Source organism: Bos indicus x Bos taurus, chromosome 6, assembly GCF_003369695.1.
Source record: "Bos indicus x Bos taurus breed Angus x Brahman F1 hybrid chromosome 6, Bos_hybrid_MaternalHap_v2.0, whole genome shotgun sequence".
NCBI lineage: Eukaryota > Metazoa > Chordata > Mammalia > Artiodactyla > Bovidae > Bos > Bos indicus x Bos taurus.
The window spans coordinates 96,753,367-96,778,274 of NC_040081.1; the positions used below are offsets into that span (position 1 = coordinate 96,753,367).

Here is a 24,908-nt window from a genome sequence, read left to right on the forward strand (position 1 = left end):
AGGTAAGAAACTCCGGTTAGAAGCCTGGGTTAGAAACATCCGCTGGAGGAGGGCATGGCAACCCACTCCAGTATTCTTGCCTGGAGAATCCCATGACAGAGGAGCCTGGTGGACTACAGTCTATAGGGTTGCAAAGAGTCGGACATGAGTAAAGCAAATTATAACGCACGCATGCAATGAGTACTGATGTCCAGCATCTTTTCATGTACTTTTGGACCACTTGTGTATATTCTTTGGGAAAATTTCTATTTGGATTCTTTGCCAGTCTTAAAATTGGGTTATTTGTCTTTCCCCCCAGCTTTGAGTTGTATTTCTTTAATACTCCAGTTACGAGGTTTTTTATTTTTCATCAGATATATGTTTTGCAATATATTCCCATTCTGTGGATTGTTTTCACTCACTTGATGGTATACTTTGAAGCACAAACATTTTTAATTTTAATAAAATCCAATTTATCTGTTTTTTTTTTTTTTCTGGCTGTTTTTTTTTCCATTTATTATTTCAGAAATAAGCATCCTATGTAAATTGAAATGGTTAGAATAGTTATCTCTGGATTACTATAATAAATATTTGTCAAAACCACCAACCATGGGTGGGAGGGAGGTTCAAGAGGGAGGGGACATATGTATACTTAAAGCTGATTCAAGCTGATGTATGGCAGAAACCAACACAACATTGTAAAGCAATTATCCTCCAGTTAAAAATAAATTAAAAAAACACCAACCATCTCAATAATCATAGTTATTTCATTCATAAGAACTTCCAAAAATAACTCTTGTATCAAAGAAAAACTTACAAATTGCACGGGAGAGTTAAGTAATGGTCTATGGAGTAGAGAAGGAAAATTCTGCTATTCGAAACGCGAATGAAGCATTTTTCATTTCTTTTTTTTGGTAGACTCATTGTTTCTTTTTTTCTTCTTAATTGGAGGATAATTGCTTTACAATATTGTGTTCACTTCTGCCGTATATCAACATGAATCAGCCATAGGTTTATGTATGTCCCCTCCCTCTTGAACCTCCCTCCCAACTCCCACCCCACTCCATTGCATTTTTGATTGATACAGCTCATGAAAAAATCCTCACTTTGCCTTTCTTTTTTTAGTGATTCCTCTGAGATGGAATTCAAGAAACCAAATCTGAGGGGAAAAACTGCTTCCATAATCTCAAGTGTAATACAAATAGGCTTTTTGATAAAAAGCTTTAAAACTTGAAGAGAGGAGAAAGGCAAGCATGTACTCCTTTAAACATTTCAATAAATTTGCAAAGCTATTCAGCAATTATGCACATATTGTTTGTATACTTTTATAGTTATATAGTTATAACTTCTTAACTTAGTTATAGTTATACAGTTGATATACAATATTATATATTACATATTACAATATAGTGATTCACAGTGTAATTTTTAAAGATTAGGCTCCGTTTATACTTATCATAAAGTATTGGCTACTATTTCCTGGATTATACAATATATCCTTGCAGCTTATTTTATACATGATAGTTTGTACCTTTTACTCTCCCACCCCTATATTGCCTCTGCCCCTTCCCCCTCCCCACTGGTAACCATTAATTTGTTCTCTATATCTGTGAGTCTGCTTTGTATATTTAAAAATGCAAGAATTTTCATGCTTTGAATATTTTTTCCTGAGTGTTTTAATGATATTTTGTTCTAGACGATTCACGACTTCAACACACATATGTAATATATATTGCTGCTGTTCAGTCACTAACTCGTGTCTGACTGCAACTCCATGGACTGCAGCTCACCAGACTTCCCCACCCTCCACTATCTTCTAGAATTTGCTCAAGTTCACATCCAAGGGGAGTCAGTGATGCTGTCTAACCATATCATCCTCTGCCACCCTCTTGTCTGTTTTTTGTTTTTAATATATATTATGTAAGAGGAATTCTCCATATATTTAACACTGTGGACTCTCTTAAAAGTGTGAAACAATGAGAAGTCAAACATGACCACATCTATGTTGTAAGGAGAGTCCTGAGAATCATCTATGTCTTTGTTTTCTGTTCAATGCTTCTGATAAGTTAGCAGATGTACAGCCAGAACTTATTTTCAAACATCCAGACTCCCTCCCTGGCTCACCACAATTACATATGTGCCAAGTTTTAAGTTTTCACAGAAAGACCACAGCTGACCCTTTACTTCTCTCTTGTCCTTTTACCAAACCCTATGTTACTTATAACATTACTTGTTAATATCCCACACTCAAAAAAAAAAAAAATGCAGGCACACGTTTCCTAAATTTCACTTAACCAAATAAATTTAAAAATCGATAAAACACTTTAATTCCTGCAACACAAACCAGTTTTCATATTCATCAGAATATTTTAGAATTATTCAAACATGAGAATTGAAAATGAGTGCGCTATTTGGAAGAGAACTACTGAATTTATTCTCCAGAAGAAAAAGCAGACCTGAAGCATCATATCACTGTAACACCTGAAACATGTTGACAAGTTCTTGTCTTCTAAACTTCAATGAAAGCTGCTTGCACAAACTATTTAATGAACACGCATGCATGTGTGCTAAGTCGCTTCAGTCCTGTCCAACTCTTTGCAACCCCATGGACTGTAGCTTGCCAGGCTCCTCTGTCCGTGATATTCTCCAAGCAAGAATACCGGAGTGTGTTGCCACACACTCCTCCAGGGGATCTCCTCAACCCAGGGATTGAACCTATGTCTCTTACATCTCCTGCATGATGGAGGCAGGCAGGTTCTTTATCATTAGTTCAAGAAGCCCCTATTTAGGGAAAATCTTCCCCTATTAAGCCAGATATTTGAAGTATTAAGGAAGTCAGAAGCTGAGTCACTTCACTTCTTTCTGTTGCCTCCAGTTGGTAGAATACTGACAACCAGCGTAAATATATTTAATGTCTCCATGTAGATTCCCAGCATTGAGTTGATAGGGTCATATTTTTGAACCGTATACACTGGTACTACTTCTGCATACTTGATTGATTCCTGTGTATCATACATAAGAAACATGCTGAAAAGAACTAATCTACCATAAATTGCTACTGAGTATACAGTGGCAACAGCCACCGTGGCAGGTGGAAGAAACAGATCCCAGTGAGAACACAAAGACAAGATCTAGGCCCATGCCCAAGGGTGCTCTCATGTTCAGAAACTTCTCATTGGGTGGACACATGGCCACATTGGAAAGGTCTCCCACAATGCCAGCAGTGTACCCCTCTGCTCTGATGAGAAAAGGTCCTCATAATATTTTGAGGAGCCACCACTGCACTGATCACACCTGATAGTAATAACCAAGCAAGATGTTTTGGGCCTGGGTTCCAATAATACAATACTGACTGTATCAGCATTCCAGCTCCAGTTATGGCTGCAAAGGTTGCACCAATCAACACTGAAGAGCCTTTCATCATGAAGTTCTTGAGAGGAGTTCTGTTCACCGCCAAAGCAGATGAAGCTGTTAAGCCAATGCTTCCTGCTAAGAGTTAATACATACAGTGGAATGAATTCTATCTTTCACATACTGAGGCCAAATCATAGCCTTTTTAATAGCTCCAATCTCATTAGACATTCCCAAGTGATCAAAGCACAAAGCACCAAGACCAACAGCAGCCCTTCCAGCCATAAAAACATCTTCTCATCTGACCAGTTTTAAATGTTTTCCAATGATGGTTCCAAAGTTACCTACTCGAGTTCTTGCCCAGCTTTCCTATCAGTTCAGTCGCTCAGTCCTGTCCGACTCCTTGCAACCCCATGGACTGCAGCATGCCAGGCTTCCCTGTCCATCACCAACTCCCAGAGCTTGCTCAAACTGATGTCCATCAAGTCAGTGATGGCACCCAACCATCTCATCCTCTGTCGTCCCTTTCTCCTCCTGCCTTCAATCTTTCCCAGCTTTAGGGTCTTTTCCAAGGAGTCAGTTCTTCACATCAGGTGGCCAAAGGATTGGAGTTTCAGCTTCAGCATCAGTCCTTCCAATGAATATTCAGGACTGATTTCCTTTAGGATTCACTGGTTTGATATTCTTGCAGTCCAAGGGACTCTCAAGAGTCTTCTCCAACACCACAGTTCAAAAGCATCAATTCTTGGGCACTCAGCTTTCTTTATAGGTCCAACTCTCACATCCATACATGACTACTGGAAAAATCATAGCTTTGACTAGACAGACCTTTGTTGGCAAAGTAATGTCTCTGCTTTTCAATATGCTGTCTAGGTTGGTCATAGCTTTTCTTCCAAGGAGCAAGCATCTTTTAATTTCATGGCCATAGTCATCTGCAGTGATTTTGGAGCCCAAGAAAATAAAGTCTCTCAGTTTCCATTGTTTTCCCATCTATTTGCATGAAGTGATGGGACCAGATGCTATGATCTTTGTTTTTTGAATGTTGAGTTTTAGGCCAAAAGACCTCTCCTTGGATCCTTGCAAGACTTTATTTCCAGAGTTTTGAAGAAGTTGATTTTGACAACTTTGGCCACTGTTCTCATTTCTTTTATGGAGTAGTGAAATTTTGGATGGCCTCAATCTGCTATTCTGGCACTGCTTCCATTAATTCATCTGTTACATATCCTTTCCTCTTTTTCTTTTTTTTTTAACTAAAAGTGAATTTAATAATGACTATTTTAGTATTAGACTCTCTAGGAGAGTTGGAAAGCCACACCGGGAACTCTCATCCAGGAATTATTTCCAAAATCACACCGCAGAATGGGCTCCATAAAGCTCCCCTTGTTTCTCCTGCTGCCGCTCCTGCTGTCCACAAACATGCTGCTTTCGGCACTGACGCCATCAATGCTGGAATCTGGATGCTGCTGCTAATACACCACTGCTCTCTTGGAAAAGGAGTACCACCACGGCAGCCACCTGTCCTAGCACTGATCCCACTGAATCAATTCCATTCACTTCTGTTTCAACGTCTGCTATAGGAGAACTCTGAATGAGAGTTGAGGTCATAAATCTGTGCTCTGGCTGTAAGAGAGGCTGAGAAAGGTTTTTTTTATTTTTAGAGAAACTTTTTCTTAAGACTTTTTTCCTGTGGACCTTTTTTTTTTTTTGCATTTATTTATTTATTTTTATTTACACAAGGCTTAATTATGATCAGTGTTCTTTAGAGATAAAATTATAAATAAAGTGACTCAATATATGATGTGTAGTTCTTTTTTTCAATATTATTATTATTTTTTAATTTTTTCTGTGGACCAGATTTTAACAAAAAGTCTTCATTGAATTTGTTACAGTATTGCTTCTGTCCTATGTTTTGGTTTTTTGGCCTGAGGAATACGGGATTTTAGCTCTCCAATCAGGGATGGAGCTCTCATCCCCTGCATTGGAAGGTGAAGTCTTAACCACTGGACCACCAGGGAAGTCCCAGAAATGCTGTGTTTAATGGTAAAGTACTGGGCATGGCCTGGAGTTGAGCAGCAAGGATAAGTAGGTGACCTCCACGGTGTCTCACATGGTGAAGATGAGGAAGGGGGCCATCAGACAGAAGAGCCTCCTAGCCTCAGCCACGGCAAAGCCCAGAACGGCACAGGGAAGAGTCGCTGCTTCAGGGACGGGTTCCTGGCATAGTCAGCGATCAAGCTGCCAAAGACTGTTCCAATGCTGGCTCCTGAACCAGCCACACCAACTGTGGCAGCCCCAGCGCCAATAAACTTGGCTGCTGTGTCAATATCAGCACTGGTCTGGGACTCCCGCCTAGCCTCCTAGAGTGGGACACTGCTGTAGGAAGGCTGTTCAGATGGGACCGCTGGCTTCCTCAGGAAGGAGGCAGACACAAGCCTGATCAGACCCTTGGGACAAGAGTAGATCGGTCACTGTTTCCACTTTTTTCTGAATCTATTTGCCATGAAGTGATGGAAACAGTGACAGATTTTATTTTCTTGGGCTCCAAAGTTACTGTGGATGGTGACTATAGCCACAAAATTAAATGACGCCACCTGATGTGAAGAGCTGACTCATTTGAAAAGACCCTGATGCTGGGAAAGATTGAGGGCAGGAGGAGAAGGGGACAACAGAGAATGAGATGGTTAGATGGCATTACTGACTCAATGGACATGGGTTTGGGTGGACTCCAGGAGTTGGTGATGGACAGGGAGGCCTGGCGTGCTGCAGTTCATGGGGTCGCAAAGACTCGGACATGACTGAGTGACTGAACTGAACTCCTTGGAAGATAAAGCTATGACAAACCTAGACAACATATTAAAAAGCAGAGACATCATTTTGCTGACAAAGGTCCGTATAGTCCAAGCTATGTTTTTTTCAGTAGTCATGAATGGATGTGAGAGTTGGCTGAACGCTGAAGAACTGATGCTTTCAGACTGTGGTACTGGAGGAAACTCTTGAGAATCCCTTGGACTGCAAGAAGATCAAACCTGCCAATCCTAAAGGAAATCAGTCCTGAATATTCATCAGAAGGACTGCTGCTGAAGCTCCAAAACTCTAGCCACCTGATTTGAAGAGCTGACTCATTGGAAAAGACCCTGATGCTGGGAAAGAGTGAAGGCAGGAGAAGGGGATAACAGAGGATGACATGGCATCACTGACTCAGTGGACATGAGTTTGAGCAAACTCTGGGAGATAGTGAAGGACAGGGAAGCCTGGTGTGCTGCAGTTTGTGGGGTCACAAAGAGTTGGACAGGACTTAGCAACTGAACAACAGAAAAAGCAGATAAAAGCAGGAGGAATGAGTAGTGCCCCAGGGGTCTGCATGTTTTTCAATCTCCCAGCTTTAGCTCTAGGACTTGGAAAGGTGGTTTTTTCAGCAGGACATTAAGTGGTACTCTTTTCTTCTCACCAAGACTCATATGATGGGAATTCCCCAAATATGGGGAGGCAGTCTCCATTTTCCATAAAATCCATACTTGTTCAGTTGCTCAGTCATGTTTCACTCTTTTGCAACCCCATGGACTGTAGCTTGTCAGGCTCCTATGTCCATGGGATTTCCCAGACAAGAATACAGGAGTGGATTGCTATTTCCTTCTCTAGGGGATCTTCCCAGAGGAGGGATTGAACTCCTGTCTCCTGCACTGGCAGGCAGATTCTTTACCACTGAGCCACCAGGGAAACCCATACCATGTCATAATTAAAGAAATAGTGATTTGCACTTTAAATGCTTGCTTACCATAATATATATTGATTACCATAAGTCTTTTACAGTTGAACCACCTCCACTGCCCAGTTATTTATGTCATTTATTTTTTGAAGATGTGGGACATTCTAATAGCTGAATTTCCCACAATCTAGATTTGGATCATTGCATCTTCGTGGTAGTTTAACAGGTGCCTCTATTTCTTGTATTTCGTGCTTACTGGTGGTTGGATCTAGATGTAGCTGTATTAAGGATTTTCTCTTTGTGGTTGAATATTTTGGTTTCACCATGATAAGCCTTTGTAAAGATTTCTCAGTATTTTTTGTTACTTACAGTTTATTGGTATACTGAGTCCGTAGATTGTCTTCCAAAGCTTCTGAAAAAAATGTCAGCCATTTATCTCTTCATTGCCTTTTATTCTGTGCTGGGTCTTTATTGCTGCATGGGTTTTCCTGTAGTTTCTGGTGAGCAGGGGATACTCTTTAGTTGCAGTAAGCAGGCTTCTCGTTGTGGTGGCTTCTCTTATTGTAGATCATGGGCTCTAGGGCACATGGGCTTCGGTAGTTGTGGCTTTGAGGCTTTAGATCGTGGGCTCAAGAGTTGTGGCACATGGACTTAGTTGCTCTGAGGCATGTGGGATCTTCCCAGATCAGGGATTGAACCCACGTTTTCTACACTGGCAGGTGGATTCTTTAACACTGAGCCACCAGGGAAGCCCCATATCACCTCATATTCTAAACTTCCAATTAAACATGTTATATCTATCCACTGTATCCTTAATGTCACTGGTTCTCTAAGGCAATTTTCTTGTTTTTGTCTTTCCATACATTTTGGATTGTTACTTCTTATTCATCCTTCAGTTCTGTATTCTTAAGTTGTGCCCAATCTGTGGTTAGACTCACCTATCTTTTGCTTTTAATTTCATTTATTGTGCTGTTTTATTTGTGTAAGTCCTGTTTGATTCTTTATCAGACCTACTGTCATGTTTTTATAGTTTCCTCTTCCCTGGAGCTATTTTCAAGCTTATATATTATTTCAACATGATAAACATGGAGGCCTGATGCTTCCTGGAATTGTACACTGTGTGTGCTGATTCTCACTTGTGCTGGTTTTATTTATGGGTCATTATGTTTGAACAAATATTTGTAGAAACAATCAGAAACCTAGGATGAAATAATGGTTTTCATTTGATTCTTTCAAGCTCTTGAGGCCCTTTACTTTTCCTGCTGCTGTTGCTGCTGCTAAGTCGCTTCGGTCGTGTCCGACTCTGTGCGACCCCATAGACAGCAGCCCACCACGCTCCCCCGTCCCTGGGATTCTCCAGGCAAGAACACTGGAGTGGGTTGCCATTTCCTTCTCCAATGCATGAAAGTGAAAAGTGAAAGTGAAGTCGCTCAGTCATATCTGACCCTCAGCGATCCCATGGACTGCAGCCTTCCAGGCTCCTCCATCCATGGAATTTTCCAGGCAAGAGTACTGGAGTGGGGTGCCATTGCCTTCTCCATTACTTTTCCTGCTACTGCTAAGTTGCTTCAGTCATGTCCGACTCTGTGCGACCCCATAGACGGCAGCCCATCAGGCTCCTCTGTCCCTGGGATTCTCCAGGCAAGACTACTGGAGTGGATTGCCATTGCCTTCTCCAACTTTTCCTAGCACTATCTTAATCTAAATTCTGAGACTGAAGTTGCCTTAACCACCCAAATGAGGAATCCAGGTTATCCCTCGCCTGGAAACTGTAGCCCTTTGCAAGCCCTTAGTTTAATGGAGCAATGGGGTATCAGAGTCTCCACTGGGGATTGGACCTACATTTTTGGCTTCTGTGCCCTTAGTCCAGTGAGGCCATCAAACCCAGATTTGAGTGCTATGTTTGCTTCTCTAGATTTTAATCTTCTGTCAGATTTTAGCCAGGTCAATCTCCCATTACCTTTTCAGCTCTTCCAGTTCTCTTGTTGTTCAGTTGCTCAGTCATTTCTGACTCTTTGCAACCTCATGGATTGCAGCACACCAGGCTTCCCTGTCCTCCACTATCTCCCAGAGTTTGCTCAAACTCATGTCCACTGAGTCGGTGATGCCGTCCAACCATCTCATCCTCTGTCATCCCCTTCTCCTGCCTTCAGTCTTTCTCAGCATCAGGGTCTTTTCCAATAAGTCGGCTCTTCACATCAGACGGCCAAAAGTACTGCAGCTTCAGCTTCAGCATCAGTCCTTCCAATGAGTATTCAGGTTTCATTTCCTTTAGGACTGGTGTGAACTCCTTGCTGTCCAAGGGACTCTCAAGAGTCTTCTCCAACACCAAAGTTCAAAAGTATCAATTCTTCAGCATTCAGCTTTCTTTATGACTGACTGGAAAGACTGGTACATGACTACTGGAAAGACCACAGATTTGACTAGACGTACCTTTGTCATCAAAGATGTTACTGCTTTTTAATGCGATGTCTGGGTTTGTCTGTCACAGCTTTTCTTCCAATGTGCATGGTTCTTTTAATTTCATGGCTGCAGTCACCGTCCACAGTGATTTTGGAGCCCAAGAAAATAAAATCTGCCACTGTTTTCATTTTTTCCCCATCTATTTGCTATGAAGTGATGGAACTAGACTGGTTCCAAATAGGAAAAGGAGCACGTCAAGGCTGTATAACATTGTCACCCTGCTTATTTAATTTATATGCAGAGCACATCATGAGAAACCCGGGGCTGGAAGAAGCACAAGCTGGAATCAAGATTGCCGGGAGAAATATCAATAACCTCAGATATGCAGATGACCCCACCCTTATGGCAGAAAGTAAAGAGGAACTAAAAAGCCTCTTGATGAAAGTGAAAGTGGAGAGTGAAAAAGTTGGCTTAAAGCTCAACATTCAGAAAAGTAAGATCATGGCATCCGGTCCCATCAGTTCATGGGAAATAGATGGGGAAACAGTGGAAACAGTGTCAGACTTTATTTTGGGGGGCTCCAAAATCACTGCAGATGGTGACTGCAGCCAAAAAATTAAAAGACGCTTACTCCTTGGAAGAAAAGTTATGACCAACCTAGATAGCATATTGAAAAGCAGAGACATTAGTTTGCCAACAAAGGTCTGTCTAGTCAAGGCTATGGTTTTTCCAGTGGTCATGCTTGGATGTGAGAGTTGGACTGTGAAGAAAGCTGAGTGCCAAAGAATTGATGCTTTTGAACTGTGGTGTTGGAGAAGACTCTTGAGTCCCTTGGACTGCAAGGAGATCCAACCTGTCCATTCTGAAGATCAGCCCTTGGATATCTTTGGAAGGAATGATGCTAAAGCTGAAGCTCCAGTTCTTCGGCCACCTCATGCGAAGAGTTGACTCATTGGGAGACTCTGATGCTGGGAAGGATTGGGGGCAGGAGGAGAAGGGGACGACAGAGAATGAGATGGCTGGATGGGATCACTGACTTGATGGACGTGAGTCTGAGTGAACTCCAGGAGTTGGTGATGGACAGGGAGCCCTGGTGTGCTGTGGTTCATGGGGTCGAAAGGAGTTGGACATGACTGAGTGACTGAACTGAACTGATGGAACGAGATGCCATGATCCTAATTCTCTTAAGAATTAAGACTTAAAAAAAAAATTTTATCCTGCTTAATTTTCTTTAGAAGGATTGAACTATTTAAAAGGCCATAGTTGCTGAATGCAGAGGCAAGTAAATATTTTTTGAAAAATTATACATGAATACCTCATTTTATTGCACTTGTGTTTTCCAGATGTTATTAATCCTTTTTTCTTTTTTAATGGAGTTTGCAGTAACCCTGTATTGAGCAACTGTTATCATTTTTCCAATAGCGTTTGCTCACTTAGTTTCTCTGCATCACATTTTGGTAATTGTCAAAAGATATAAAACTTTTAAAATTACTTTCATATTTGTTATGGTGTTCTGCCAACAGTGTTCCTCGATTTAAAAAGTGTAATTGTTTTGGGCATTGGGAACCATGCCCATTTAAGAATGCAATCAATAAGTGTGTGCTTTTTAAAAAAAAAATAACTTAAGTTTTAGCTGCACTGGGTCTTTGTTGCTGTACATGGGTTTCTCATTGCAGTGGCTTCTCTTACTGTGGAGCATGGGCTCTAGGACACGTGGGCTTCAGCAGTTGCGGTGCGTGGGCTCAGATGCCTGGCGATATGTGGAATCTTCCAGGACCAGGGACCAAACCCATGTCCCCTGTGTTGGCAGGCAGATTCTTAACCACTGGACCACCAGGCGAGTCCTAAAGTGTGTGTTCTGATTGCGCCACTGACTGTCTAGTCCCCCACCTCTCTCCCTCTCCTCAGGCCTCTCTGCTGTTTGAGACACAACAGTATTAGGCCAGTCAACAACCCTACAGTAGCCTCTAAGTGTTCAGGTGAAATCAAGAGTTATGCATCTCTCAGTTTAAACCAGAAGCGAAACATGATTAAGCTTCCTGAGGAAGGCATGTCTAAAACTGAGATAGGCTTTAATAGTGCACCTCTTGCATCAAACAGCCAAGTTGTGAATGCAAAGGAAAAGTTCTTGAGGAAAATTAGAAGTGCTACTCCAGTGAACACATGAATGATAAGAAAGCCAAACAACCTTGCTGTTGTTATGGAGAAAATCTGAGTGGTCTGGACAGAAGACCAAACCAGCCACAAGAGTCTCTCAAGCCAGAGCCTACTCCAGAGCAAAGTCCTAACTCTCTTCCATTCCCTGAAGGTCAAGAGAGGCGAGGAAGTGGCAGGAAAAAAAGTTTGAAGCCAGCAGAGGCTGTTTCTTGATGTTTAAGAAAGAAGCCATCTCCCGTGATCTATAAATAGCCACAGCCTAGAGGACAGCACATCTGTTGACAACATGGTTTCCTATTTTAAGTCCACTGTTGAGAGAACTACTCAGAAGAGATGATTCCTTTCAAAGTATTACTGCTCATTGACAATGCACTGAAGAGCTCTGATGGAGATGCACAATGAGCTAATTGCTATTTTCATGCCTGCTAACACAGCACCCATTCTGCAGCCCAGGGATCAAGGAGTAGTTTCAAGTCTTCCTGAAGAAAGCCATTTGGTAAGGCTGTTGTTCAGTCGCTCAGTGGTGTCTGACTCTTTGCAAATATATGGACTGCAGCACGCCAGGCCTCCCTGTCCTTCACCATCTCCCAGAACTTGTTCAAACTCATGTCCATCGAGTCAGCAATGCCATCCAACCATCTCATCCTCTGTCATCCCCTTCTCCTCCTGCCCTCAACCTTTCCCAGCATCAGGGTCTTTTCCAATGAGTTGGCTCTTTGCATCAGGTGGCCAAAGATGAAGCTTCAGCTTCAGCATCAGTCCCTGCAATGTCCATCCTCACAGGGCTATAGCTGTCATGCTTTGTGATTCCTCTGATGGATCTGGGCAAAGTCAATTGAAAACCCTGTCAAAAAGATCCACCATTCTAGATGCCATTAAAGAACATTTGTGCTTCATGAGGTCAAAATGTCAGATGCCAGTTTGCAAGAAGTTGATTCCAGCTCTCATGGATGACTTTGGGGGATTCATGACTTCAGCAGGGAGATGTGGTGGAAATGGCAAGAGAGAATTAGAAGTGAAGTCTGAGGATATGTCTGAATTACTGCAGTCTCACAATAAAATGGAAGAGGAATTGCTTCTTACAGATGAACAAAGAAAGTGGTTTCTTGAGATGTAAACTACTGTTGAAGATTCTGTGAAGATTCAAAAATTTTAGAATACGACATAACTTTGTTGGTAAAGCAGTGGCAGGGCTGGAGAGGGTTGACTCCAATTCTGAAGTTCTACTGTGAGTAGATATTAAATAGCACTAAGAGCTATAGAGAAACTGATCATGAAAGGGAAAAACCATTCAATGTGGCAAACCTCATTTCTGTTCCCAGCCTTCAGCAACCACCACCCTGATCAGTCAGCAGCATCAACACTGAGGCAAAACCCTCCAGCAGCGAAGACTACTTGCTGAAGGCTCAGATGATGGTTAAACCTTTTTAACAGTATTTTTAAATTAAGGGGTACACATTTTTTAGACATAATGCTATTACACATTTAGTCGACTATAGTGTAAACTTAAGTTTTATATGCACTGGGAAACCAAAGAATTTATGTGACTCACCTGATTGCTTGAGATAATCTGACACAGTACTTTAGTATTTCCAAGGTATCCCTGAATGCCTTTTCTATCTCATGAAGTTATATGTATCTGGATACTGTTTACACTATAGGAGTGCACTAATGCACAGAAATGTAAATATGTATTGCAAATTCATAAAAGAATAGGGTATGATCTTAGCAGTGATTCACAGAGTAATTTTGAGAAACTTTGACATCTTCACATAGTGCTTTTTCTTCTTTCCTATGGCAACTCCTAAATGGGGTTAATAAACCGTGACGGTTGCTCTTAAGTTATACTAAAAGAGTCTCCGCATTTTCCCATGAAATTGTCAAGAGAACAGCAATTAATGCCTGTATTATTTCCTGGTTGAGAATGTCTGGTAACTTTCCTGGCAGTCAGTGGTTAACACTCTGATGCCAATGCAGGGGGCACGGGTTTGATCTCTGGTCATCAGGGAACTAAGAGTGGTATGACTACCCTCCTCGACACCCCACCCCCCAACCAAGAAGGAATATGTGAAGTTATTCATGTGAAGTTATTCTTAGTTATAACAGGATCCAAGTCCTGTTTTTACATAATTGTAACTAAAAATATATATATATGAAAAAATAGACATTTAAAATGCGATCAAAAGTGTAATTTGGGGGTCTGTTTATTTTCTGGTCATTCAAATGCATAATTTTTAAAAATTATATCTGTACAAATATTTTATCATTTTTCCAATTATAAAAAAATTACATACTAAAAAGTGACTTTTCTCTTTCCTTATCTCCAATGATGTACTGAGTATATAGTTAAGTCCTAGAGAGTAGCAAAAATTATTGGACTTGTTTTCAGTATCTTATTAAAAAATCTTTTTTTACATATACACGCTGCTTCATAACTACTTTTCGTTACGCTGGGTCTTCGTTGCTGCACTCAGGCAGTGAAGAGAGGCTACTCTCTAGTCGCGGTGTCTTGTTTTGGAATTTGGGCTTTAGGGTGCAGGGGCTTTGGCAGCTGCAGCATGCAAGCTTGCTGCTGGCTTTTTGCAACCTGCTGGCTCTAGGGCACGTGAGCTTCAGCAGTTGTGGCACAAGGGCTCATTAGTTGTTGCTTGTTTGGCCATAGAGCATGGAGGCATCAGAAGTTGCTCCCCTGCACATGGAATCTTCCCAAACCAGAAGTCAAACCTATGTCCCCTGCATTGGCAGGCAGATTCTTACCACCGGGCCAGCAGGTAGTCCTATTTCCAGTATTTTAAAAGTAAGTCACATGAGGACTTCCCTGGTGGTCCAGTAGTTAAGAATCTGCCTGCAGAGGCAGGGTTCAATCCCTGGTTTGGGAAGATAACACATGCCACAGCACCACTAAACTCCTTAGCCACAACTACTAATCTGACACTCTTAGTCTGTACTCTACAGCAAGACAAGCCGCCACAATGACAGGTCTGCACCAGTGAAGACCAGCCCCCACTCACTGCAAGTAGAGAAAACCCTCAGGCAGCAACAAACCCAGTGCCACCAAAAATAATGTTTAAAATTTTGATTGAAAAAAATCACATTAAAATATGTGTAAGAGCTAATGGAAATACTTGCTTTTTTTATTTTACCTGGCATCAATAAATTGATGTTATAATGCCGAGTATCACTGTACATGTTCTGACAGCCATATGCCTTTAATAGAAATGTTACTACATAATGAGAGCAATATGTGACACATAAGCCATTCAACATAAAGGCCATGAGGCTTTCCTGATAATGAAAAATACTGGAATTATGCTATATTTTAGTCTTCACTGACACACCCTCTTTTGGTCCCTCTGAATTGCCTAAGAACTTCTATGTATCAAATGTCTTGGTTCAAAGGCAACCAAAGCAATGAGTCAATCCCATAGGACAGCTCTCACTGGAGTAAGTAGTTGCTCCAGTTTATCTAGGCCCGTTTCATCAGAATAAATCAACTGTAATAAAATCCTACTTACCTACAAAAGATCTTGGCATCAACCTTAGTAAGATCACTCCTAAACACTGAACCTAAGCCTCAGAGATGCCTGTGATAGGACTGTAATAGATCCCAAATGAAATGAGTTAATTTTCTAGTAGCTAACTCCTTCAACTTGAAAAATCAGGGATTTTCCAGAGGTTATTTTGCAGGGCTGGGCATTCCTGTCTCATCCACCACCCTGTGTGTATGTTCACCAGCCAACACACAATTTCTGAGTTCAGTTCAGTTGCTCAGTCGTGTCCGACTCTTTGTGACCCCAGGAATCGCAGCACGCCCGGCCTCCCTGTCCATCACCAACTCCCGGAGTTCACTGACTCACGTCCATCGAGTCAGTGATCCCATCCGGCCATCTCATCCTCTGTCGTCCCCTTCTCCTCCTGCCCCCAATCCCTCCCAGCATCAGAGTCTTTTCCAATGAGTCAACTCTTCGCATGAGGTGGCCAAAGTACTAGAGTTTCAGCTTCAGCATCACTCCCTCCAAAGAAATCCCAGGGCTGATCTCCTTCAGAATGGACTGGTTGGAATTTCTGAGTAGATACTTCTAAAGAAACTGCCTTTGCGCAACCTCATCGACAGGAAATACTGGCAATTACCTGCCAGCCCATTGGTTACTTCCTGCCATCTTTCCTGGTGGCTCAGATGCTAAAGCATCTGCCTACAATGCAGGAGACCCAGGTTTGATTCCTAGGTTGGGAAGATCTCCTGGAGAAGGAAATGGCAACCCACTCTGGTACTCTTGCCTGGAAAATCCCATGGACAGAGGAGCGTTGTAGGCTACAGCCCATGGGGTCACAAAGATTCGGACACGACTGAGCGACTCTACTTTCACTTTTACTTTCTTTCCAGTGGTTACCGTTCAGCTGTTTGGGATCTGGGTTCAATCCTGGTCAGGCAACTAAGATCCCACAAGTCAATTACAATGTGTCTTTTAAAAAGTGTTTATGTATCGACATTCATTCCTTCTGTTGTCTGAAGAGAACTCATTTTTGCTGAGTCTCAAAAGGAGGTAAGCATTAAGTGAGAACTTGTCTGTAGTAGTGTTTCTCATGTATTTCTACCATGTGCTGTTTTTTGAGAAACCAAAACCTTAAGCACTGTTACTTGAAATTTTTATCTTTACGAAATCAGAGATCATTGAATATTCCTTCCCCAATCACACCTAAACCCTGTCACCCTGTGAACTTACAATCTACTTCCCCAAATAGGGTTACTCCTCCCGAATAGACAGAAAGTCAGAAATTTAACTGCCACTTAAAGGAACACAAACTCAGCCTTTAGAATGTTCAGCATTTCCCTGAAATTCACAGAACACCAGCAAACTCTCTCCTACGTTTTATAAAATGCAGTGGTCGAGCAAAGGTGATGAACTATTTTCGCTTCAACCAAAACTGAAATCTCACATCTAATTTTACTATTTCAAGACAAAAAGACATTATTAAGTCTAAATTAAAATGCCATGTGCAGAACACGGCAGCCACAAATCTAGAAACCGCAGTAGATGGCAATTCTGTTAAGTTGAAAGTGAAGCAAAAGGCACTCAGTCGTGGCTGACTCTTTGCAACCCCATGGACAATAAACAATCCATGGAATTCTACAGGTCAGAATACTGGAGTGGGTAGCTTTTCCTTTCTCCAGGGGATCTTCCCAACCCAGGGATCGAACCCAGGTCTCCCGCACTGCAGGCGGATTCTTTACCAGCTGTCACTAGGAAAGCCCTGTTAAGTTGACAATTCTGAGGTAATTATTTTCACAGAATGACACCTCTTGATTTTGCATTACGGGTAGGAGAAACCCAAATGGTAGAAACACACCATTAGTTCTACCTCCTGTAACTAAAAACTGCATTAAAAATGCAATTATGTAATTAGTGAAACAGCATCTTATGGTTGACATCCTATTAAATCTTGACGAAGGACCCAGTTCCCTTCACCATTATGAAAAAGATGCATGGAAGAGAATGGAATAAATGCTGTTTATCCATGTTAATATCCCAATAAGCATCTTAATTTAACTCTTAATTCTTAATCATGTAAATGCATCTCAGACTACAAAATATTAACATGCTGTTCAATAAAACTGTTAAATAATTAAGGTGTCTCTAAGGGTAAGGAGCAACACACACAACTTGGTCAAAACTATTCAGGAAGTATATTTAAGAAAAATACAGGCTAATTGAGTTATGTCTGTCATAGGTACTTCATTTTTCTAAAAGACCTCAGACAATCACTCGATGTAGTGTATTTCTTCAAAATTATATATATCAAGACTTGACTGAAGAGTATGGATTTTGTTTAAAAAAAGCTTTTATTCGTTTTTGATCAGGGAAAGGACAATCTCAATGTCAACTTGTCACCTAATCATATATTTGAACTTACAAGATTTACTGCCCTAAAGACACTGCACCTACTGACTTGACAACATAACTTAAAACGAAAATCTCCTTTCTGTCCCCTAAGGTTGCATGTTGAAAGAATAAACAATCCCTTGCAATAGCCAACACTGGTACTTAGCTTAGGTTTAAGGTCAAATAGCAAAACAGGAGCAAAACAAGGCCAAAAGCATTATAACTTGATAGCCCACCAAGTACAAACATCACTGGAATAAAGAAAGTTGCAGGCACCAAAGAAAACAAGAGGCAGGTTCATTAGCATAAAAAAATTTACACTTGGTTGAAGGTGAGGTGAACTATTCCACAAGTAAACATGTATGCCAATCCTAATGGCGAACTTGAAACCAAAGCAACAAGACCGAAAACATTAAACTCAGTTAACTACACTGAATGTAAAACTTATCTAGGATATCCTCCCAAATCTAGAGCTAAAAGGTTTTCTTTTTAATGCACCAGGAAGATGTGTTGTAATGACATGACTTGGTCACACTTACGACTTGCGTTTACATAAGAATCAAGGGTTATCCTTCTCCATTATTCATTTACGTCTGAATGTGAATATGCTCAACTATTCAGCTCATGCACTAACCGCATAAAAAATGACTGAAACCTACTACCCATGCCTTCTAAGAACTCACACCATCGAACAGTTAACACCCAGTACAGCTTCCTAACAATGCCCCAGGAGAAAACATTTTGTTCAGTTCAGTGCTTGCCGTGACATAAAACCAACAGAATAGAATACAATTAATTTACTCAGCTACTACTTCAAATCTTTTAATCTAAGTTTTGTTCAAACTTTAATAACTTCATACCTATTTGCCAAAATTGTTGTGTAAAATCTAACTATATCTGATATTCTTAACCTGTAGCTCCTATAACACAGTTTTAGCCCCCCGCCCCCCGCCCAACCCCGCAATGGGTATATTTGGACATTTTAATCAAGAAAACAAAGTTACGGTATTATGATTAGTCAAAGCTTTTTCTAGCAGACCACTGAATACAACAATCCATTAAAAAAATGCCTTTCCGGAGACAACAAAGCAAAACATTTTCTTCATAAAGGAGCTACCAGCATGCTTTGTGCCATTAAAAATTTACTTTTCAAAATATAACCAAAGACTCATGGTCTACTAGAAAGCTCCCACTAATCACAACAGTATAACTATGCCACAGAAACTTTCATGACAATGTCTCCAGATAGGCAGAGAGGAAACAACATTAAAGGTTATGATGGAAGCCTCAGTTAGAGAGGAAAATGAAGTCTCCAGAGCATAGAATACATCTAACAAACAAGGGGAACAGAGCAGACACTGCAGCTGGCTATTCATAAAGGACCACAGTTTTCTCTTCCTATGGAGCAAGACTCCCTACAAAATAAACTGTGCGTTAATTATTGCTTATTTAAAATTACACTTTTACAGAGCTATTTAGTACCTGACGCAGAAAAACAATCACATAAGGAAGCATTTATTTGAGGTTTAACATGTAATCATACAAATAAAGTCTGTATAAACACAAATCCACAGAGTCATAACACAGATAGCAAAAGACAAAGTAAAAACAAAGAAAACTAATTGGCGGCTATATACAGTTGGACACAAATTGTGTCTTGTACACTAGAAAGTCTTTTACAAAATAATCATCTTAGATCAACAGAAGACCAATCTTCAATGTCCTCCTGCAAGATGGTTACTTTAGCAATCTCTTCCTAAAAACAAAAACAAAATAGCAATTAGATTTGTGCAACTCCGGCAAGCTTTCTAAGGTCCACTTTCATGAATTGTTTTAAGTTCTCACTTTATTCTTTTCTTCAATAATTAAAGATCACATGCAAATTCATTGGCAAAATGCAGTTTGGGTAATTATAATCATCATCATCATCTCACCTTGAAGTTCCCATATGATATTAAAATTTACTTAGAAAATCCGGGAACACAATCTTTTCATATTCACAGATTGAACTGTGCTAGATGAAGGTTTACTAGAAGTGTCTCTAGTAAGCCATGTAAAATTCTATTACAAACACGAATTTCTAACACGCTTGTATTTCAAGGCAACAAATTGCTATGTGCATATGATCTTTAATTTAAATCCCAGATTTTAAAGTTCTTGTTTTGGTTTGTAGATTTCACTATTAGCTATAAAAAGAAAAAGCAAGCATTAAATCTTAAAGAATGAACACTTAAAATGAGGCTCCACAATTGAAATACAACACTAAACAGAAGACCAAAATGATTAAGCTGTAAAAAGGCATTTATGTACTTTAACTCCTGTAAAAAACCATTTAAGTTAAGTTTAGACACTTAATCTTCAAAATGATTAAAAAAGAAGCCAAAGTCTGAAGTTTTCCACTTTAATCTTTACGCTGGTACATGAAGTTGGAAGAGACCATACCACAGGACAGCGTTTTCTGGTGTATGCCTTGCGCTCTGCCCGCAACGTGCGACCCCCAGAGATAGACGTGGTCAGGGTGACACACGGCCTGCAATGAAGTTCCCGCTGGCGGGTACAAACAAGGTATAATGTCAGAGTTAGAAGACAACATTCTTGTTTTCCTTAAGTTGTACCCATTTCAGTACTTTACCTGTTAATAGTTCTAAAAAGTTTAATTATTCCTCTAGACCACCTGGTACACAAAGCAAACAGAAAAACTCTTAAGTTTTTCTGTATTACTAAAGAAAGTGAGATAAAACTTTAAAGTTAAAGATCTATAGACACTTTAGGCAAAACAGGCTCATAAAGCAAGTAAAAATTTAACAATTTAGTAAAAACACGCTACGTGGTATTTTGTTTTTACTCATTTTCATTTGTCTATTGATCTTTAAATTACATTAGACATTTCTACTGGTTTCTTGAACTCTGATACACACCTGTTTTCTGCAGTGTCCCCTTTAATACGGCTGGTAATTGTTTTGGTGATTGCCACCCCCTCGGGATGCCTTGCCGTAAGTGCTCTGTTGGCCTATGTGGAAAAGACAAAAAATTACACTTAGCTTTTAATGATATGGTTTTGCTATATATTTAAAAGCTATTAGATGTACAAAATTCTGCATGCCAAATAGAATTAGGTATTTTAAGTCACTATAAATTAGGCACATATCACATTCTAGAATGCTCATAATAACCAGAGTCACTAAATCCGTATAACCCCCTGTGACTATTACATCTCAAAAATTTAACTCTAAACACTTCTATAACACAATCTCAGAGTTGAGATGAATCTTAATACCATTGGTTTATGAAGTTAAATAAATATTCTTACCACTGTAGTCTGCATATCCCTGTCCATATCCATAGTTCCCATAGTTATACCCAGTATAATCATAGCCGCCATAGCCACTATAGTTTTGATCACCACCATAGGCACTATTGTAATTTCCATATCCTTGATCATAATAGTTATTAAATCCTTGGTTCCAGTTTTGGCCCTGACCTGAAACAATGCACAATGATTGTTAGGAAACAACTTCTGACCCCCAGTCCTAACATAAAACGATGCATTCCTGTCCCTCACTCTGCAAATCTTAAAAAGGAATAATGGACATCTACAGCGCTATCTGGTCAAGAAAATATCACTTACAGTTGTCATTAAAAAAAAAAAAAAAAAAGAGGGGTGTGTGTATAAAGTCCAACTGTGCCAGTATCAGGTTTCCTAAATCTAATGGGGGATAAAAAAATCAAGAAGACAGCAAGCATGTTTAGAACAAGGACTCCTGCCACAGAAAACCTATTATGCCAAAGTGTATCATGTAATCTTAATTACATTCAATGGTATTATTTTCCCATCAGTACTGACACTGTCAGAGTGGCTATTCAAAGTGAAACCAATAAAACAAAAACCCATGGACTAAAACGAGCACTTTGCATGCTGTAACAGTTTAAATTTGGCTTTACTCTCCAATGGGCTTATTCATATTTAGCAGTTGATAGCGTAAACCACTGCGTCATTTCCCTGGAATTAGGTCTCACCTCGGCCTCGCCCCCTAGTACCACCTCGCCCACCAGCTGCTGCACCTCTTCCTCCCTTTTGTTGCTGCTGTTGCTGTCTATATACCTCTTTGGGTTGTGCAACTTTGATTTCACACTATAAACAAAAGGTAAAAAGAATACAAAATTGTTACTGCTGTTCTAATGTCAAGCCATTTTTTCCCTTCTCATAACAGGTTGTGAAATTTCCCTTTAAAAACAAAAACAAAAACAAAAACCAAACAACCCACCCCACTGTTCACTGAACAGAATCCAAATGGCTTTACCTTTCCAGAACCAATTTGATGGTATCTGCTTTCTAACAATTTCTTTACTGGCTCCTCATCTGTGTATGTAATAAAGCAAAATCCTCTTCTTTCATTTGTTTTTGTATCCATAGGAAGTTCAATATTTTCAATCTGAAATCAAGATGCACACTCAAGATCACCCAGTAGTTAAAAAGCTACCAAAATGTTTCAGAATGACACAAGTCATTCACAATCTTTAACAAAGTATGTTACTCTCATGAATTGACTTCTGTATAAATTGTTTCATTATCAACATCAAAGTAGAGTAACCTGGCTTATCTACAAACCATTTATTTAGAGGGGAGAGGAAAACCTCAACAGCCTTTTGTACCCCACAGATGCCACTCCAATCCTGACCACACCAAAGCATCCACCTTTTTGCTGAAATAAATTAGCTATTAATTTCCATTAATTTAGATACTAGTTTCCATTGTAACACATAAAGCAGTGATAAGGGAGGGACTTGAGCAATGATTTAATTCCACCCTGACCGAACTCTTTATTCTGTAAGAACTGGGCCAGGGACAAAATGTTACATAAACGTATCGAATGAGAATACGCATAAACAAAAGCACGGCGCACCTCTCCAAAGGCTCCAAAATATTCTTTAATTTGTTCCTCCGAAGTATCTGGGCTCAATCCACCCACGAAAACCTTTTTGGGGGGTTCCTTCCCCTTTAAAGCTTTGGCCCTTTTAGGGTCTATCAATTTGCCATCCAGTTTGTGTTCTTTCAGTTCCAAAACCTAGAAGACAGATTTATGTGATCTGACAACATACAACCAACCCTCCGAACGACTTGCAAAACGCACACAAGAAGCACGATGCAAACAGGTTCATACCTTATCAACACTAGCAGCATCCTTGAAAAGCACAAATCCAAATCCTCGTGATCTTCCAGTAACAGGATCTGTTTTAATCGTGCAGTCCACAACTTCCCCAAATCGAGACAAATATTCAGTCAGATCTTTCTTGCTTGTATCCCAGCTCAAGCCTCCAATAAACATTTTACTAGAAATAAAAGTTGTTTATTTACAAACAGCAGTAGCTAAAACGGTTAAATTCTAAAGTTACGTTTACTACAAACTATAAGCACGGGGAAATTCATACCCACGTACAAGTAATGTCACCTGTTTACAAACACACAGGAACCAAAGACCACAAAAAGCCCCAAATTCCATCAAGGTCACTTATCCAAATCTTCGCTCTCCACACTGCACCAGGCAAAGTTTAAACGAGGCCAACCAAACACGTTAAAAGACCGTTCCGAACTAGGAAAATGCAACTTTCTAAAGTGAACGCCCACTACTCAGGTTCACCGTCTTCCTCAGCTGTCAATGTTCCACCTGAAGAACTCATCATCACGCACACTGGAGATCTGGGCACCAGTCGCCTACAGGTTCCCAAACCAAGGGTCCCCCTGCATCCTCCCCAGAAAATCTGCCCGGAGCCCTAACAGATACAGTGAAGAGGCGGCGGCAGCTGCAGTGTGCGGCGCGGCCAGTCCGGCCCCTCCCCCTCAAGCCCCACGCGGCGCCTGCGCACTCTGGCCCCAGACGCCGCCGCCCTCCGCCTCCAAACCCTCTGCCCTTCCCCCACCTTCCGCGGGGCTCTCCAGTAACCCCGTCCGTCTCCTACTTTCCTCTTCCCTCCGATCTAGTGGGGTCCGGCGGACACGCGGGAGAATCGACTCGGGGCAAGAATGGGCGGGTGAGGTGGGGAAAGGTAGCGCGCGGATCCCGAGGGACGAAGAGCGCGTGCGGCGCGCTGGGGGAGGGGAAAGGAGGGGAGAGGCGAGAAGCGTGCGGTACCCGTCATCCTGCTGGTTCTTGCTCGCGTTGATCTTGGATCCCTCGGCGAACTCCTCTATGTTGCTGTACTCGTTCATGTCTTCCATAGCGGCGGAGTGGTCGGCCGGAAGGTGCTGGCGCGCAGACCGAGTCGCGGCAGCAGCGGCGGCGGAGCGTTGTATGGAGCTGGATTTAAAATGGCGGCGGAAGAGATCCGGGCGCCGCCTGCGCCCTCCCTTTATAGCCGCCCCGCCCGCCAATCGGGAGGGCTGCTGGGCGGTGACGTGGCGCTGGGCCCGGCGCGCCCCCTGCCGGGCGGAGCTGGGAGCGAGCGAAGGGAGGAGCGGGGCGAGCTGCCGCGGCGGCCGCGGCCGCCAATGGGAGAGGCTGCGGGAGGCTAAAGTAGCGGGAGCGGAGGGGAACAATGGCGGCGGCACATGGGAGAGTCGGGGCGGGACCTCCATCACGGCCCTCCTGCTGAGAAGCGAGGTCGCGAGTGAGGGGACGCGGGCTTGGGAAGAGAGAGACGCGTCAGAAGAGAAACAACGACGGGGCGAGTCCTGGGGTCAGAATCCCGAGCAACGCCACAGTCCCTCTTGCCTTGAGAGCCTTTTGTCTCTGGCGTCCGGTCCAGCCCACTCCCAGCCAAGAGCCGTCAACCCCGCCTTTTTCCGCCCTCGGTTCCCCCAGCGCAGAGCTGCTGCTATCGATTAGCACCGTGGCCGCGCCGCTCCGGAAAAAGGCGGACTGCGCCCGGTGCTGGCGGCTGAGGCGGCGAGCGCGCCAGCCGTCCGCCCGCCGCGCGCACGCGTGTTTTGTCCTCGAGCTGGCTGGAACCAGCCGAACAGGAAGCGGGCGCGCGGCGGCCTCTCAGGGCGGCCGCGCGGCGCGGACGCCTCTTCCGCTGCCGCCCCAGGCGCGCGGGCCGAGGGGGGCGCGGCGGGCCTTGCGCTAGCCGATCGGCCGACGCCGTCCAGCTGACCGGGACCTGAACGGCCTCCTTCGGTGGCTGAGGAACGGGAGGAGGGGCGCGGACCCGGTCGGATTACTGTAAAAAATGCCAAAGCCGAAGCAGTGGGCGGGGAGGGAGGGGGCTAGGTGCCGTAGAGGGCAAGGGGCACTCACATCCCCGGCGCGCCACTCGCGGGGCTCCCGTCTGCACGTGCCCCGAGCCTCTCCCGCTCGCTCAACCAGTCTGCGGAGAGCGCGCGCCCGCGCACCCGTCTCCCGCGTTCGCTTCTTTGTTCCCGCCCACGCGAGGCCCCATTTTGACGGATCGGGTTCGAGGCCCTCTAGCGGCCAATCGACGTCGGCACCGTG

At 42.4% G+C, this 24,908-nt stretch overlaps 1 protein-coding gene and 1 pseudogene across 8 annotated transcripts; both read right to left on the reverse strand.

Annotated features, from left to right (window-relative positions):
- Window positions 1–2,675: 2,675 nt before the first annotated feature.
- On the reverse strand, window positions 2,676–4,748 carry LOC113894651 (annotated as a pseudogene).
- A 12,671-nt stretch (window positions 4,749–17,419) lies between these two features.
- On the reverse strand, window positions 17,420–24,826 carry HNRNPDL (heterogeneous nuclear ribonucleoprotein D like). Of its 8 annotated transcripts, XR_003511585.1 has the most exons (9): window positions 23,610–24,826; window positions 22,641–22,809; window positions 22,383–22,544; window positions 21,780–21,911; window positions 21,496–21,610; window positions 20,789–20,959; window positions 20,397–20,488; window positions 19,921–20,025; window positions 17,420–19,234 (listed from the first exon to the last, which is right to left on the reverse strand). XR_003511585.1 is itself a non-coding variant. In XM_027544880.1 (8 exons), exons 1-7 carry the CDS (start codon window positions 24,050–24,052, stop codon window positions 20,418–20,420), a joined length of 1,263 nt encoding a protein of 420 aa, XP_027400681.1. In that variant the 5' UTR covers window positions 24,053–24,817; the 3' UTR covers window positions 17,420–19,234; window positions 20,397–20,417. The 8 variants fall into 8 exon arrangements, 5 of the variants coding, with proteins under 5 accessions (XP_027400681.1, XP_027400680.1, XP_027400679.1 ...); XR_003511584.1 differs by having other exon boundaries at window positions 19,921–20,488; window positions 23,610–24,817; XR_003511586.1 differs by lacking the exon at window positions 20,789–20,959 and having other exon boundaries at window positions 23,610–24,466.
- Window positions 24,827–24,908: the final 82 nt, after the last annotated feature.

Coding starts and splice junctions, on each gene's coding strand:
- HNRNPDL (XM_027544880.1), bottom strand. CDS start 24,052: ATGGAGGTCCCGCCCCGACTCTCCCATGTGCCGCCGCCATTGTTCCCC. Junction 22,810..23,609: donor AAGAACCAGCAGGATGACGG/GTACCGCACGCT, acceptor TTTTATTTCTAG/TAAAATGTTTATTGGAGGCT. Junction 21,611..21,779: donor ATCAAATTGGTTCTGGAAAG/GTAAAGCCATTT, acceptor TTTTGTTTATAG/TGTGAAATCAAAGTTGCACA.